The 15,498-nt window shown below is 42.7% G+C and overlaps 5 protein-coding genes across 8 annotated transcripts in view; 2 read left to right on the plus strand and 3 right to left on the minus strand.

Moving 5' to 3' along the window:
- Nucleotides 1-113: 113 nt before the first annotated feature.
- Nucleotides 114-1,981, minus strand: LOC132461366 (voltage-dependent L-type calcium channel subunit alpha-1C-like). Of its 2 annotated transcripts, XM_060056561.1 has the most exons (3): nt 1,579-1,981; nt 1,426-1,486; nt 114-536 (listed from the first exon to the last, which is right to left on the minus strand). In XM_060056561.1, exons 2-3 carry the CDS (start codon nt 1,442-1,444, stop codon nt 250-252), a joined length of 306 nt encoding a protein of 101 aa, XP_059912544.1. In that variant the 5' UTR covers nt 1,445-1,486; nt 1,579-1,981; the 3' UTR covers nt 114-249. The 2 variants fall into 2 exon arrangements, with proteins under 2 accessions (XP_059912544.1, XP_059912471.1); XM_060056488.1 differs by having other exon boundaries at nt 126-536; nt 1,426-1,970.
- A 275-nt stretch (nt 1,982-2,256) lies between these two features.
- Nucleotides 2,257-4,742, minus strand: timm17b (translocase of inner mitochondrial membrane 17 homolog B (yeast)). Of its 2 annotated transcripts, none has more exons than XM_060058000.1 (6): nt 4,631-4,742; nt 4,113-4,212; nt 3,868-3,931; nt 3,601-3,729; nt 3,385-3,495; nt 2,257-3,173 (listed from the first exon to the last, which is right to left on the minus strand). In XM_060058000.1, exons 1-6 carry the CDS (start codon nt 4,684-4,686, stop codon nt 3,109-3,111), a joined length of 525 nt encoding a protein of 174 aa, XP_059913983.1. In that variant the 5' UTR covers nt 4,687-4,742; the 3' UTR covers nt 2,257-3,108. The 2 variants fall into 2 exon arrangements, with proteins under 2 accessions (XP_059913983.1, XP_059913907.1); XM_060057924.1 differs by having other exon boundaries at nt 2,257-3,176.
- On the plus strand, nt 4,634-6,580 carry pqbp1 (polyglutamine binding protein 1). Of its 2 annotated transcripts, none has more exons than XM_060057793.1 (7): nt 4,634-4,767; nt 5,081-5,178; nt 5,264-5,375; nt 5,511-5,611; nt 5,698-5,880; nt 5,990-6,047; nt 6,142-6,580. In XM_060057793.1, the coding sequence occupies exons 2-7, from the start codon at nt 5,112-5,114 to the stop codon at nt 6,296-6,298; spliced, it is 678 nt and encodes a 225-aa protein (XP_059913776.1). In that variant the 5' UTR covers nt 4,634-4,767; nt 5,081-5,111; the 3' UTR covers nt 6,299-6,580. The 2 variants fall into 2 exon arrangements, with proteins under 2 accessions (XP_059913776.1, XP_059913792.1); XM_060057809.1 differs by having other exon boundaries at nt 5,701-5,880.
- gpkow (G patch domain and KOW motifs) lies at nt 6,576-11,964 on the minus strand. The gene is made up of 11 exons (XM_060057484.1): nt 11,745-11,964; nt 11,311-11,483; nt 11,072-11,211; nt 9,850-9,956; nt 9,355-9,559; nt 8,685-8,817; nt 7,745-7,916; nt 7,313-7,433; nt 7,121-7,190; nt 6,948-7,033; nt 6,576-6,843 (listed from the first exon to the last, which is right to left on the minus strand). The coding sequence occupies exons 1-11, from the start codon at nt 11,924-11,926 to the stop codon at nt 6,715-6,717; spliced, it is 1,518 nt and encodes a 505-aa protein (XP_059913467.1). The 5' UTR covers nt 11,927-11,964; the 3' UTR covers nt 6,576-6,714.
- Nucleotides 11,965-12,875: 911 nt separating this feature from the next.
- Nucleotides 12,876-15,498, plus strand: part of LOC132462509 (membrane-associated guanylate kinase, WW and PDZ domain-containing protein 3) — a 28,007-nt gene continuing 25,384 nt past the window's right edge. The window contains 1 exon segment of the mRNA XM_060058094.1: nt 12,876-13,256. Coding sequence (XP_059914077.1) covers nt 13,174-13,256 — 83 coding nt within the window. The 5' untranslated portion in view covers nt 12,876-13,173.

Genomic DNA, 15,498 nt, shown 5'->3' on the forward strand with positions numbered 1-15,498 from the left:
CTCCCCAAAAACACATGAATGGCTTGCTAGCTTTAGAAACAGGTGCCAAGCCTTTGTGCAAGGTCCGGTCATTTGCCATGAGTACAGGGCGAGGGTGCAGTCAGGTAAGCGGGCAGGTGAATAGAGAGTTCATTTAATTCGGGCCAAACTAAATGACTGGACGGGTTTATTACCGGCCTATGACAACCAAAGATACCAGATTTTTCTAATCAGGTCAAAGCATTTGATTCATTGCTTGGTGTTGGGATGTTAAGAGAATTTCAACAAATATGACAACAAAAAAAATGCATAAGTAAATTGCCTACGTAAACAACGCCCAAATGAACGCACGCAGCCCACAGGATATTTCCATTCGACGAGGGCCAGGGCGGCCATGCGGATGGGGTTGCTGAGGGTGAGGCAGCAGAGGGCTCGGGGGGCCCTGAGGGCCGACTTGTTGGCCTGGATGGCCTTCTTGGCCCCCCCGCCCCTCTTCCTGGCCGAGCCGCTGGAGCCCAGGGTGTCCGACTTCCCGCCATCTCCCTCGTTGGCGGCATCTGTGGTGGAGCACAGAGAAACACAGAGAGTACAGTAAACAGGCATCTGTGGTAGAGAACAGAACCAGAGAAATACAGAGGGTACAGCAATTAGTACAGTATAGTACAGTACAGTACAGTCATCAGTCATCTGTGGTAGAGCACAGACCCGGAGAAATACAGAAAGTACAGTAAACAGTCATATTGTCATTCAATTACGTGATCAGCAACGGACATTTGCTGAGGCTGCTTGAGCCTGTTCCTAGGGGTTGGAATAGCTGAAGTGACCAGGCTCATTGTGTGCATTTTGGCCCGAATCTTAATGTATGTTACAGTTATCAAGTAATTATACAAGACATGCCCCCATAGCCATGCAGGACTATTTTTTATTTCAAGAGGATGCATTGAATAAGATGAGTTGTGACCTACATCTTTATTGGGAGCAGCATGATACATAGCCCCACATTTAGCTGTGAACATCTGTTGGCCAGTGGCTGCAGGTAATAATATCAATTGTAAGGCCTATAAATTATCAACCAGTACTAGGCAATGTAAATAAATGAGACACCAATTAGGCCGACCCTTTTACAAGATTAGTGAAATGACAATATATAATGATCATTGTATCATAATTGTCAAGTCCTATTGAATTGACGTTGTAGTTCAAGGTGTAGCAAACAAAGCTTTTATAATAACCAAATCAAAAACACGTTATCAGCTGTCAATCCAAATGGCTTCAAATACTGCCTACAGTCACCTACTACACTTGTTTACCTACGGAGTCAATAGTCCATCATATGATATTTAGGAGGGATAGTTGCTTGGCAAGCAGCTTATTAACTGGAAAGATTGGTTTTCAATGTAAATCCTCAGAGATACTAAAACTTTAGATTAATCAATTTAAACCTACCTTTTTTCCCCGCGTCCATGTCGGTAGTTCAACGCTACGAGTTCAAATCCAACCATGAACTCTTCAAAGGAAATGCGATGCACCATAAGCCAAATAACTGGATATCTCAAACATAACAGAAGAGCAGTTTGCAAAGAAAGCGTGGATACATACACCGGGTATCAAGTCATCTCCCATTCAGCAGCGGGGTTGGCGGTACAGCCATTCCCCTGACCTTAACACATGAAACCTTCAATTAAAAGTAAAGTTAAGGTTTCTAGCCAATCGCCCCAAGTTATTGGGTTAATTAGAGCTGTCACGTTTAAACACGCAGGAGAAGACACGAAACAAAAGTATTCCTTTGGAGAAGCTGCCTTATTCGCGGTGGTCAACCCTCGGGATTATACTAATTGAGCCGTTTAAAAAGGATGACAGTGTGAATCGTCCATGTTGTGGTGAGGTCAGTTCAGGAAACTGGTGCTATCAGGTCTTTCAGTTAAATAAAATCGTATAAGGTTTAGATTTGATCTGGAAATGCTCTGTGTCGATGGGTTAGTCCTTTATAAAAGTTTATAAATACGATTGAGAACCTCGGACAGCAACTATGAACACCTGGGGGTGTAAAACCAGGTCTGAAGCGCTAGGGGGCGCAGCTCTCTCTGAAATGGGGTCATTCGTTTCTCGGTCAGCAGGTATCCATGCATGGTCTTCACTGGACTGCTGAAGCCAGCTCTTGAAAATTACTTTAATGAAGACATGAAAAAAATCAAGACATCAAGTTCAACTGAAGCTGGTTTCTTTAATACCTTTGAATGAGCACTACAATTGAGAATATAGAAAGGCCTATATAGGTTCAAAAGTGTGAAATAAGTTTATAATGTGGGTTGTTTGGTCGTTTGCTTGTTAAAAATAAACCGATCCATTTTCATACAAATACATGTAAAATGCAATCAATGTTAATTACAGCGTTGCACATTCATCAATTAAATAATCTATTGTTCAAATTCTGAAAGGTAAGTTGTTCGCAGCTTGATAGGGAAATGAAAAAATAAACATTTACATGGTTGCATATTTTCAAGATGTACAGATCATCATGTATTTTGAAGCAAAAGCTTAGTAAACATGGTATATCTTAAACTCTAAATATCATATTAAATATTAGTAACGTCAATTGAGTTTTTGACCAAATTCATGTTTCAACCCCAGCTGCATCAAAGGCAATTTGCTCAACGCCTCATTCGGCGACAGATATTGACTTAATTTACATTTCTTTACGTCTCGATATTGTCACTTTAGGGACTTGACTAATAATAGACCAAACTTTAAATGTACTAATAAATTCATAACATAAATGTACCTTGCTTACATACCTAGATGTAACTGACAAAACTAACAACATGAATAACTTAAATAAATAAATAACTATCTCTTTGGTCATAAAGAGAGAAACACATATATACTTTAGTTCACTACAATAATCACAAAATGTGCAGATGTTGCGAAATTTTCGACAGCAGCAAAATGCAATGAATAACAGATAAACACCTAAAGTCCACATTACCATTCAGTCCTGAGGAAATGAGTTAAAGTGCAACTATGCAGGAGTGAAGTCAGCCTCTCTTCCTAGTCTTCCTTGTAAAACCGCTTGTGGTTTACTGTGGCTGTGCCGGGGCCTGGCTGCCTTAATTGTGACAGGGCCTTGCTCTACCAGCCCGCTTTCTGACTTGCATCTTTTGGAGGCAACTGGTCCGGATCTTCTATGAAAGGACCTGCTGAGGGATGGAGAAGAAAAGTAACATGAAGTAGACCAATGCTCACCAAATGTACTTTTTATGACTACTTCAAAGATTTTGCCAAAGCAATTGTTAAAAATGAGGTTGAATAACACGTCTAGGGATACACATTGGTTTGAGTAAAATAAATGCTTGCTGGTTAAAGATTGTCCCGAAGTATAATAAAAAAATGTTAAACCAAATTTACGGTTTTGAAATTGCTGTGCTGTGTATCTGGTAAGCAGAATCCCAAAGCCTTCAATTAATGCAAGCAAAATCCCTCCCATCATGGCAGAGCCCATCATGGCAAAGGGTCCACCTAGAGACATAAACACAACATCGTCAACTGACAATTATTACTAGTATTAAATGTAGGGAAGCAGTATTAGTGCTTGTGTATCTGGTTGCATCTGGCAGCACTTACTCCGTGCTGCCAGGACGGCCCCAGTCATCGCTCCACTCGTGATGGAGTTCCAGGGGTCCTCTTTCCCTCTCAGACGTACCAAACCACAGTCAATGGTGGAGAAAAGCCCCCCCCACACAGCAAAGCTGCCTGCAAAACATACCCCAGATAGACCAGCCGGAATCAGCAATCTGTGACTGGTAAGCACTGAGTTGCAACTACAATATCATATTATGAAGAGAGGAAGAAGAAACAGATGGTTTTCACACAGAAAACACTCCTGCTCACCTCCAATCTGTGGAGCTCGTGTTCGTACAGCACTTACACTACCTTTCAGTCTGTGTCGGACACCCTGTATTGATACATACATAAATACAAATATGAGTTACATTTAAGCTAATTTATAGTGTGTGTGTGTGTGTGTGTGTGTGTGTGTGTGTGTGTGTGTGTGTGTGTGTGTGTGTGTGTTAATGTACTGTAAATGTACTGTAATGTTTGGCAGGTGATAATAGGAAAGTTATAATGTTGCTTACCACAGGGGCATTGCGAAATCCCTTAATGACCTGGAATACGCCTCCACCGATTGCACCCATCGTGAAAGCACCCCCACAGTCATCCACTATCCTCCAGGGACTGAACAGATGTGGAGGAATGCAGAGGGGGAAATATCAACCGTAAACAAAACACATCTGATAATCTAGACATACTACATTTATCATACATACTTTGATGGTTTACATGATGGTTTTTATATGGAAGGTCATACAGTTCTTATATATCAGGTTATATATTGTTAACAGATTGTCGTTGGAGTGACCTCCTCTAGGCACTAGGCTGTTTAACTCCATCATTGACCCTCCTACTACTAAGCTGTCTGGGAGTCAGCTGGTTACTGTTGAGTTTTAGAATGAATTTATTTGTTATATTTCCGATAAGATTAGAAATATGCGATTGAGATGCCAAGCAATGCACTGTATAGTTGTTCAACACAGAGACGGAATCTGTCCTGTCAGCTATTACCGATAAAGGGAATGTTTCGTTCATACTTTACCAAGGTTCACGGGCATACTCCTCCATGTTTGTTGTCGTCAGGGAGTGTGACGTCATCAACACGCGTCATGCGTTCGGCGAGCAGTGGGCATTCTACTCGACTTGATGTAAACTAAAGATCTATCTTACAGACATAAGGTATTCTTTAAATAATTTCTTGTTCACCCTTAACATTTCATTTTTTGGGGGGGGGGGGGGGGGGGGTAAGCAATTGTTGCATCGAATAGGGGGATCTGTGTCTCAAACCAAACCGCACATTTCGTAATGCAATGTGTGTAAGTTACTACATTCAGAATATTTGTCTACATAAACAGGGCTGTCCAAATCTAAAGTACAATCCGCAGTATTGTATTACATTAATCGATTATATATATATATGTATTTATCTCCATGTATTAATGTATTAATCAACTCGTGTTATTGGAATGGATGCAACCTTTATTCTTTTCAGCCGAGTTTACCATACACTATTTGGTCTAAGGATGCCTCTACCTCCAGCATTGCTGGCTCGCTTGGCCAAGAGAGGGATTGTCAAACCATCAGAACAAGGTAACATTATCAAAAGAATAATCAATGTATCTTTATCATTGATGTCATATGTTGCCAATCACATTTCTTTCTTGAACAAATTCAGATGTAGATGAGGAGATCATTGCTGAGGACTATGACGACAACAACGTAGACTATGAGGCAACCAGACTAGAGAATCTGCCCCCAAACTGGTACAAAGTGTTTGACCCTATATGGTAAGTCAATCGTGGTACATATCTGTTCAGATAACTTTATGAATGAAGAATTCTGTTCTTCCTATGGCTGCCATGTTTCTCTGGTCGGGATCTGGCCTCAATTAATCCTTTGTCCATTTTCATGTTTTCTTACAGTGGACTTCCTTATTACTGGAATGTAGAGACGGATATGGTTGCCTGGTTATCCCCAAATGACCCAACTACCCTCATTACTAGAGCTGCCAAGAAACTAAGAGGTAGACATTGAAACCAATCGTAAATGTGCAGCTACGACTTGAGTTTCTTCTTTGTAATTAAAGGCTATTTTATCTTCTTCTTTTAGTAGATGTAGGTGCGGAGGAAAGAGTGGAGAAGCCATTTGAGAAGCCTGACAGAGAACCAGAGCGGGAGCGACCACCAGAGCGACAATGGGAGAGGGAGCGGGAGAGGGATGACGGCAGGGATCGAGAGAACAGAAGAAAGCCGAGGAGGGATGACATTGCACCCTACAACAAAGGCAAAAGAGGTGATGCAATCTACCGTTCTGTTACATTGATATCAAAACTATCACTAGCATGATGTATTTAGTCTGGAAGTGTGGCCTAACAATTGTTTCGTTTGGCCACTTGTTTTAGGGCGAAAGGATGACGAGCTGGACCCAATGGATCCAAGTGCTTACTCCGATGCACCAAAGTGAGGGCCAACTGCTTTCCTGAATCACCCCCCCGCCCCATCCCATGAAGACTTCCGAGTAACTTTAAACCACTTCCTTTCTCCTTCTTTCCAGGGGCAACTGGTCCACTGGCCTGCCAAAGCGGAATGAGGCCAAGACGGGTGCAGACGTGACGGCAGCGGGGCCTCTGTTCCAGCAGCGGCCCTACCCCAGCCCGGGGGCGGTGCTGAGGGCCAACGCAGCCAACCAACAGCCCAAGGATTCCCCATAACCCTCCGATGCATAATGCATACCTTCTTTTGGCTGTGGCCGCTGTACTCGTTTCTATCGACGTGTGAAATCCATACTTCTATTCTGAAATATGGGCACTAATAGAATACAGGGATTTGGATTGGGGACTGTAAATAAGGATTTATGAGGTGTGCATGTAGTCTGTAATGTTTATCATCAGTAGTTTACCTTATTTGTTAATACATTGAAATGTCTGGGTACCAGCTCATTTATTTTTGTTTTTAATGTGTTTTCATATAATAAAACATCTCTCCAAATGAAATTCATGATTTTATTATAAAATTAAAATAGTTTAAGACAATATAACCAGATCCATCATTTTACAACATGAAATTTGACTTATTGGAGGATGGGCTTGGAGAAGTGTAAACACTGATCAGAGAAGGGGACGAGGACTCAGTTGTCCACAGCCCCTATATAGTGACAGATGGTGTCATAGTCCAGGTTGAAGACCTCCTCCTCATATCGATCGAGCTGGACCAGAGCTTTGCTGCGGTCCCTGTCGCGCTGCAGAATGCGACCGACCTTAAAAACGACAAAAGGAATATTCAGACATTTGCTCTCGTCTCATCTACAAGTCTGACAAAGCTTAATTTTAACCAATCATGAAAGTGATGTCATCCACTCACCTGGCCTCGATGTGGACCGAGAACCACCATCACTGCATCCGAGTCGTTCTTCGGCACAATGGTCTCCAACATGGACTGTTTCACGTCTACAATGAAATAGTGACTGGGGGTTCATTAACAGGCTCAGGCATTCCGATTACGTGGATTCACTTAAAGAGTCAAGTTTAACAAACCTTCCAACAGTCTTCCTTCGTCAGTTCGACAAATACAGGTAGTCGGTGTCACAACATCTTCCACACGCATCTAATAAAACACCATGTATAGGAGTTTAATACACTGTTGACTAGAAAATCTGATATGAATGAGGAAAGGTTAACCAGGGAAGGGTAGTTTGATTAAGAGAGGCCATAGTGCTCTGTGGGTACCTTTGAGTTGTAGTACCGGCCCCCTTTGAATGCTTTGTCTATAAAGCGCACTTTGAGGTCTCGCTGGAGCCAACATGGGACAGCTGGCAATTTCCGTGGCTCCTTTACTGCAGGCTTTTCTCTGAGGGGCCAAAGCATCAATGGGGTTCATTCAGTTACTCTTAGTAATGGAATGGTACCTTATTGTAATGCCAAGTCAATGCAGTATGCAATACGTCTTATATTTGTTATAATTTATTTACGTATTAATTTATCAAGGCATGTAACACAAACTGTATTGTACTGCCTCAAACAAGAGGAACACTTGTTTGCTTGCGATTATAAAATGTATTATTGCTATGCTGAATTTAAAGAACAAGGATTGCAAGCACATTTCGTAAGTTACAGTGACTAGCTGAAAAGCATCATGGATCCATCTTCATGTTCAGTCACCTCTCAGGACTTGAATCTCTGTGTTTCCTTTTCCTCTCGTCTTTTCCTCTGTCCCGGTCTCTCTCTGAAGATTTGTGTTTGCTCCCCTCGTCAACATTACTCCTCTTTTCATCCTCTTTTCTCTTGCTCTCCTTCTCCTTCTCCTTCTCCTTGTGGGCTTTACCCAGACGGCCTAGAGGGAAATTAAAAGTTTTCAGTTTCTATCAAAGATAATGAAGAATGAAGCAAGCCGTGCCTGTCATAAGCAAATGAGGTATGCCAGATTAGATTCAGCTTTATTGCAGAGAACAAAACACCAAAATGTAGTAAGATTCCACCCAGATAGTGCAAGGCAGTTTGAAGTTCAGGTAAGGCTAGGAATATAATACCAACACACAGAGTCCAATGACAGTCACATTGTACAGGCCTATGAAATGTTTGCAAGACCCAAGTTAACAGACTTTAAACTAATCTTCTGGAGTGTTTTAAAATAATCACAACTAATGGTGACGTTTTCTATTATAAGATAAGATATCTGATAAGATACGATATCTTATTAGGCCTAAAAAAAAAAAAAAGTTTGGTTCCTGTTGGTTGTCAGTTGAGGTCATGGGTAGGTAGGGAATTTATTTTATTTTTTTATTTTATTTTTTCCAGCGGCAGCGAATGATAGGTAGGTTGTTTTCATTTAAAAACGAGAGAATTCGCTCATCCTTGTACAGAATGAAGAGGTGCTGTACCAAAACAAAAAAACAAAAAAAAAATATATATATTTTTTTTTATAAAGCTCATAAAATAATTTGGGTCGCACATAAATTGACAGGGTCGGTCGGAAACCGGAACCAAACAAAAATTTTTTTTAGGCCTTATAATATACCTGAAATAATTCCTTCCTAAAGTCGTGCTCATTAAATTAAATTCAGTAAATCGTGTCACATAATATCTAATAGGCGTCACTCACTGAGATCCTTGCTGTTTCTTTCGTATTCTTTGCGGTCCACCAGTTTAATTCCGTATTGACTGATTGTGACGGTCTGCCCGCCGATGGCCAGCTTGACCACCACACGAGCGTTGTCAGGATCCACCCCTTCTATCTGCAGAGCATTTTCAACCCACACATTAGTAGCATGCAGGTCAAAGGATAAATAATAATAATAATAATAATAATTGATCCGCTTTCTAAGTACTCAAAGAGCTACCAGGCACCGGTCTGCTTCAGAAAGAACGGAGCTAGTCTTCAAATTGATGTACTTCCGCAGTAAAGTAAACATACAGCACGAGTAGTAAATGTGTCAACAGCTGCGAACAGACCCTGCGATGCATGCATGCGTACCAACGGCTGTGACAAGAAAAAGGCGGGTTGGTATTGTCTCTTGGGAAATCCAATATTGTATATGGCCTCCCTTTATGAAGGGGTTGACGGTCAACCTGGTGCGTTCCAAGCACTTAACGGGATTGCTTCATCTTTGTTTTGAGGAGGCCAACCTCCTTTTAAGTGAATCATTTAAATTGTGCCCTCTCCATTTCTGTCACCACACCAAATGCCTGACTGTAAAGTGCTGACACTACACAACATACCGGTTCAAGAAAAGTGGCAATACAATTTTTATAATAGATAATATTGGCAGTACCTTCCCGTAGAGCTCTTTGTGTGCCCCGGACTCCACCAACACACAGCCCCCAGGCCCCAAGACCAAGTCCTCCTCCTTCCCTGGCTCGTCTCCTGGCTTGGGGGTGCGTCGACGCCCCTTGGGCTCCAGGTCCCTTATCGCCGAACGATCGGCTCCAAGGCCTAACCCTTTCGGTCGAAGCTGGTGCTCAATAGGTTTCACGTTTCTGCATGGAATTACGGGGGGAGAGGTGTATTCAATCAATAAACAGGGGGCTTGAGGAATGCAGTCCGAGTAATGAATGCATAACTAACATCCCCGTTGTGCCAAGAAATGATGCGGGAGAGATTAAAGACATTTTAATTTCACTTGGAAACAGTTGTACAGTTGAAAGTGCAGACAAAGGAGTTTTTTTTTTAATGTATGGAGTACTGGCCTATGGTTTTCCATACGTGTATGGCTTTGTGTGACAGCCACAATCGTACATTTTGGAAGATGAATAGGAATAGTACTAACTGTTTAAACGTGCGCCCGATTCCTTCATCTTGGTTCCATCCCATTCCCTTCAACATAGCCAGACCATAGGCTTCAACAGGAACGCTTTCATAATCTGCGTCTGTGGACTGACAATACAAGATCAATAATGTTCTGCATGATTCACCACACAAATCCACAACTAGAGCTGCCGTTATTCCACCAAGTCTTTTGCCCGAATAAGATGCAAATGTAATTCCCACTTCTGCTCCATAAAACATTTCTGTTTGTGTTGTGTGCCGAGTGACAGCAAAAGAAACAGCTGATGCTGGTCTTTTCTGACCCCTTGGCTCCAGTCAGCCAGCCTCTGCAAGAGCTGACTAAGAGTCACCAGGCAGACGTGGCAGCCTGCACCCCGACTGTTGCTCTTGTTCAACTCCCCACTCTACTGCGGAGAACAGTTCTGCGGGAGGGATGCACTAAATGAGCCCAGGGCACCCGACCCCATTGCACCACTGTCAAACTGCCAAGTGCCCTGTCTGTTATGAGTGACGGGAGTAAGTAGGGGACAGTCGGACTCAGGAGGTCTTAAAAAACACTGAGATAAACGCCTGGAGAACCACTGGTATCCAAGCATTCATTTATAAGTTCTTCGTACAAATGTGTCAACAAAAGAGGGAACGGTAGTTGTTCTGGTTTGAAAACATCTGCATTGACAGTCAGAATTTTCATATGATTAAATAAATAGATGGAACAAGTCGTGGGTCTATTTGCCATGTCTGCAAACACTTTTTCCACCAACTCTCTGAAATGTCTTAAACCATTGTTGGTTTCTAATTATAGTTATGATCACTTGAACTAAAAATAGTTGCCACAAGCTAGAATAGACAGACATCTTAGGTTGCTGCTTTGAATCCCCAAATAAATGCTCCCCTTCTGAACCATAACAAAATGTTTGCATGCCTAGTAACGAGCAAGCCTTCATTTTTCAGTAATATTAAAAGAATGGTCAACTTGAAGTTGTCTAGTAGGTACAGAAAGTGTATTTTGTTAACTTTTATGTTTTTGCTATAGAATGCATGAGAACCATATGAATGAATGAAAATGTATTAAAAAACGAAGTGGGGTGAGCACAAATAGCTGATAGCAGCTTATAGAGAACACGGGGTTGGTAGCCATTCAATTATAAAGAATTCAAAAAGCAGACCAGGATTCCAATATTAGCTAAGATGCCTTACTCACAATTCTCCCTGCATATACTTACAGATTCAGGTCGCAGATCAACTTTGACTTTGTCGCCATCCTCAAAACCTTGTGGGACCTGGTTTTGCATCAGCAGCGGGATGGAGAGGTTAAGGTCGGGCTGATGTCCATTCTGCCACTTCTCTTGCTGCCTCTGTGAGTCTAAAATAACGACATAAAAAAAAAGTATTAGCATGGTTTCTTATACCTTTACCTACTTTGATATACCAAGTATCTCCTACTTGTCCCTTCTCCACAAACCTTCAATAAGCTCTTTGACAGCCTGAGATTCAACAGAGCCATCTTCGAGTGGGACATGTTGTGGCTTGGCTTCATTTTTGTCGTCTCTGTTTGCTTTGTCCACTCGGTCACACCAGCGGTTCTTTTGGATGAGGGGGATGATGATCTCCTTCGGCTTATTAACTGGCTTTGTACTGAAACACAGACAACGCAGTGATTTAAAAATGAGGAACAACCAAGAAACGACGTTGACACTATTGCGATTTACCCACACTGACGTTTCAAAGCATTAGCGTCTTTATATGTATGAATTATAGTAGTGTAAGACGATCATTATGAAAGTAATATTCATTACACTTGCTGGTTGACAAAGAGATCACGGTATAATAATGCACAAGATAAATCTCAAGATGCATTTGTCACGCAGTTAGCTAGCGCTAGCCTGTGTTGCGCACCTTAGCAGTTCTTTTCCATCGATTCCGGTCAAGTAATCCGTCTCCTCTTTCGTGATTGCATTGTCGTTAGTCGGTTTAAATTTGTTAACCGTTTTAGAAAATCCAAAAGAAAAAGCTGCCTTTTTCTCCCCTTCAGAATCCCCAGACTTTGGTAGATTGGTAGCATCTCCGTGCGACTCCATGGTTGTTTGGGGACCGACAGGGCATATGTAGGCGAAATGTATTGTGGTAGTTGTAGTTTTCCATGTTAATAGTTTCATAGCTTCTAAGTCAATTATAACTACAACTCCCATTGCATTGCGTGATCCTATCCCATCCCAGCAGAACCACAACTAGATCAGTATAAAAGCTTTGATATAGAGATAATAACACACAACTATTTTAGTTTTCTTCATTTAATCATACACAAGGAACTAGATAGTCAATTGAACACTGAGCACATCTACACCAAGTTCATATGAAAATATGAAGTTTTGCAGGCAAAAATATGTGCTATGATAACATAAGACGTGTTTTTTTGTGTAACAAATATTAAGTATGTTGCGTAGATTACGACGAGTATCGTAATTTCCACGGAAGTGGTGGTAGGGTAAAGGCCTACATGTTTAAGTCTACCTGTTCTAAAATTTCCGCCGCGCAAAAAGTGATGCTCAGGTAAACTACAAAATAGGGGCGGTACTTTTAACTCTTCATTCCCTCCCCTACATGCATCCAAACTTCCCATTAGCCGATCATTAGTCATAATAATGTTGCTTTGTTACTAAAGTGCCTTAGGTGACGAGATCACAGTCCTTCCATACGTTCTGGACGGCATAGCCAACCCTGATTCCTTATCTACAACAAACTGACCATCACGTCATTTTGTCTGCAGTAGTTCTCTAACTGGTTAAATCCATTTTTTTTTTACCGACAAAATCATTTGCTTGATCAATTAGTCTTCATTATATATTGACACATGTTACCGGTGTCTGCTAAATGAACTGCAACATTTGCTTAAAAGAAGAAACTGGGATATCTTGTCGAGGAGAAGGGCAGACATGCAGGTGAGCAATTGTAACATGCAATAGCACAGTGTCATTCTAACTCAATTTGCACTAGGTGTTAACAACAAACGAACACCAATACATGCAATCCACTTCTGACGTGTGCCTACAGATATCCACTTTGTTGTATTGCTTACAGCGGCGTCCGCCTGCGATTTATAGAGCTAACGCTGTCAGATCTGCACGATCGTTTTTTTTTCCTCCCCTCTTCCAGACCACCACGGGTCTGGTGCTCAGAGCATCCTTCACTAGTGTCCACGTTATCCCACTAGCGGGCACATCGCGCCTGACTTTCTCCGTGCTGGAAATATCAGTCTCAATGATCATAGCTTCGTTTGTTCATATAATCACTTGCATTTACTCGTCCTGTCATTCCACCCGGGTCAATGTATATAGACGCGTTTAAACGGATCCTCTTCGAAAGGCTGAATTGCTTGAAAAGAATGTGTGTATGTCAACGACAAGGCAGGTCAGTATTTTGCCTTTATACAAGACATTTGAGAATGTGTTGTTTTGTGTAACCTTGTCGAGTAACATGGGATAGAGAGAGAGACGGGGGAGAATGTGGGTTTGTGTTGATGGTTGGTCACACGTATAGCGGTGCATTCACGCATAGGAGTGTACTTATTTTATTTTTTTTCAACTTTTATGCATCAGCCCTTTTCGGCTGCTTTGACGGTCGGTGATAAATTAAGCCAATTTTGAAAATTGTGAAGATACATTTGAGATTCTTTATTGTGCTTTTAAGATATTTTGAAATTATAGCACCGGAATCTCTACGCTATTGCATATTTACGTTGATATTTAATGTAAACAAATGCACATGCATTGCACTCGTTTCGTAGTATTGAAGAAATTATGTTGCGTACATTTAAGTGACTTGCAAAAATGGCATTGTAATTTGCAGGTGCGTGCGTGTTTTTGTGTGTTTTTGTTTTTGTGTGTTTTTGTTTTTGTGTGTGTGTGTGTGTGTGTGTGTGTGTGTGTGTGTGTGTGTGTGTGTGTGTGTGTGTGTGTGTGTGTGTGTGTGTGTGTGTGTGTGTGTGTGTGTGTGGGAGGGTGGGTCGGTGCATGTGCGTGTGTGGTGTGGACAGGAGGAAGTACAGCTGCTGTGTTGGTGCACGCACACGTGTGGCCGTCTTGCACATTCTGTGTGGTTCAGAGCTGAAATCCATGTGTGTGCGTGTGTGTCTGTGTGTCTGCCCACCACTGTTATTGTTGGGTGTGTCCCTATTTTGACGTGATTGACGTGCGACCCTGAACCCGTACACAGCAGACCGCTGTGTGGTTTGGGAGCGTGTCAAGGTTATGGACTCTTATTATAAATCATTAATTAAGTGACGGCGAAGGAGAGTCACGTGGCCCGTGTGGAGAGAGACATCTGCCTGTTTGTGTCCACAAAACAATACACACACACACTCACACTCACACTCACACTCACACTCACACTCACACACATACACATACACATACACATACACATACACATACACATGCACACATACACACACCCTCTGACCACGGGGCTGGGTATAATTGGTGTGCCCAGTACTCACTCTGTACTGTGATTATAAACTAAGCCTTTTGGGTCTCATTCTCTCCATTTGTCCTCTTTTGATCCCGCTCCTCAACCTAAATTTGAACCAGCTGTGAGTGGAAATGCGCGTCCGCGTATTAACATTAATCCACTTTATCTCCTAATGAGCGGCAAAGATGAAGCCGGCCACGCTTTTTTTTTTCTACTCTCGTGGCATTAACACGCGCCATGCCGGAGCTGTTGATTGTCTGATTATGCACCTCTTGTGTCTTTCACGTTCATGCATATTCATGCTGGCGTTTTAAGGTGTGGTTTGAACACAGAAGGAGGCTGGCTGAGAGCGTAAAGGGGTGGTCACAGGGCTTGGGGGGTGATGGTGGTGGTGGTGGTGGTGCCGCTGGTGAGGGGTGGTGGTGAGGGGGGCGGGGCGGGGGTCTGTGGCGTTGGAGGGGGATCAGCAGTTTACCCTTGACGAGTCAGAGATGTGGAAGAATGGTTCTTCTCCCCATCTGTGGACCGAACCTTTGCACCCAGCCGCCATCATTTCCGTTGTCTCCGCCACTACTCTACTCCACTAGTTCTCTCTCTCTCCTGCTCCCTCTGTCTCTCTTTCTTGCTCCCTTTCTCTCTCACGCTATCTCTCTCCCTCTCCCTCTCCCTCACCCTCTCTCCCTGTCTCTCCCTCTCTCTCTGCCTCTCTCTCTCCCTCTCCCTATCCCTCACCCTCTCTCTCTCTCTCCCTGTCTCTCCCTCTCTCTCTGCTCTCTCTCTCTCTCTCTCTCTCTCTCTCTCTCTCTCTCTCTCTCTCTCTCTCTCTCTCTCTCTGTCTCTGTCTCTCTCTCTGCCCATACTGGACCCGATGCCACTGCGACCAACGGGGGTGTGATGATGATATCCTGCGCATCCTTCAATCCAATTCGTCCAAGGCTGCGTTCGGCAGTTAGACTGAAGCATCCAGGGGAAAATCGACAACAAATCAATAATCCTGTGTGAACTAACAACCTCTAGGTGACATCTTTTTCTGACGTGTCAGGGAGGCCTTGAAAGTGTGTGTGGCGTCCCAGAGTCAGATCTGAGCCGGACGACCGGGATCAATATCAGGTGTTGAGACAGGCTCTGTGAGGGAGCCAGGGTCACCTTCAACCATTCCCCCTGAATCAGCAGTATCTCTCAC

The sequence above is a fragment of the Gadus macrocephalus genome, chromosome 1, assembly GCF_031168955.1.
Source record: "Gadus macrocephalus chromosome 1, ASM3116895v1".
In the NCBI taxonomy this organism is placed as follows: domain Eukaryota; kingdom Metazoa; phylum Chordata; class Actinopteri; order Gadiformes; family Gadidae; genus Gadus; species Gadus macrocephalus.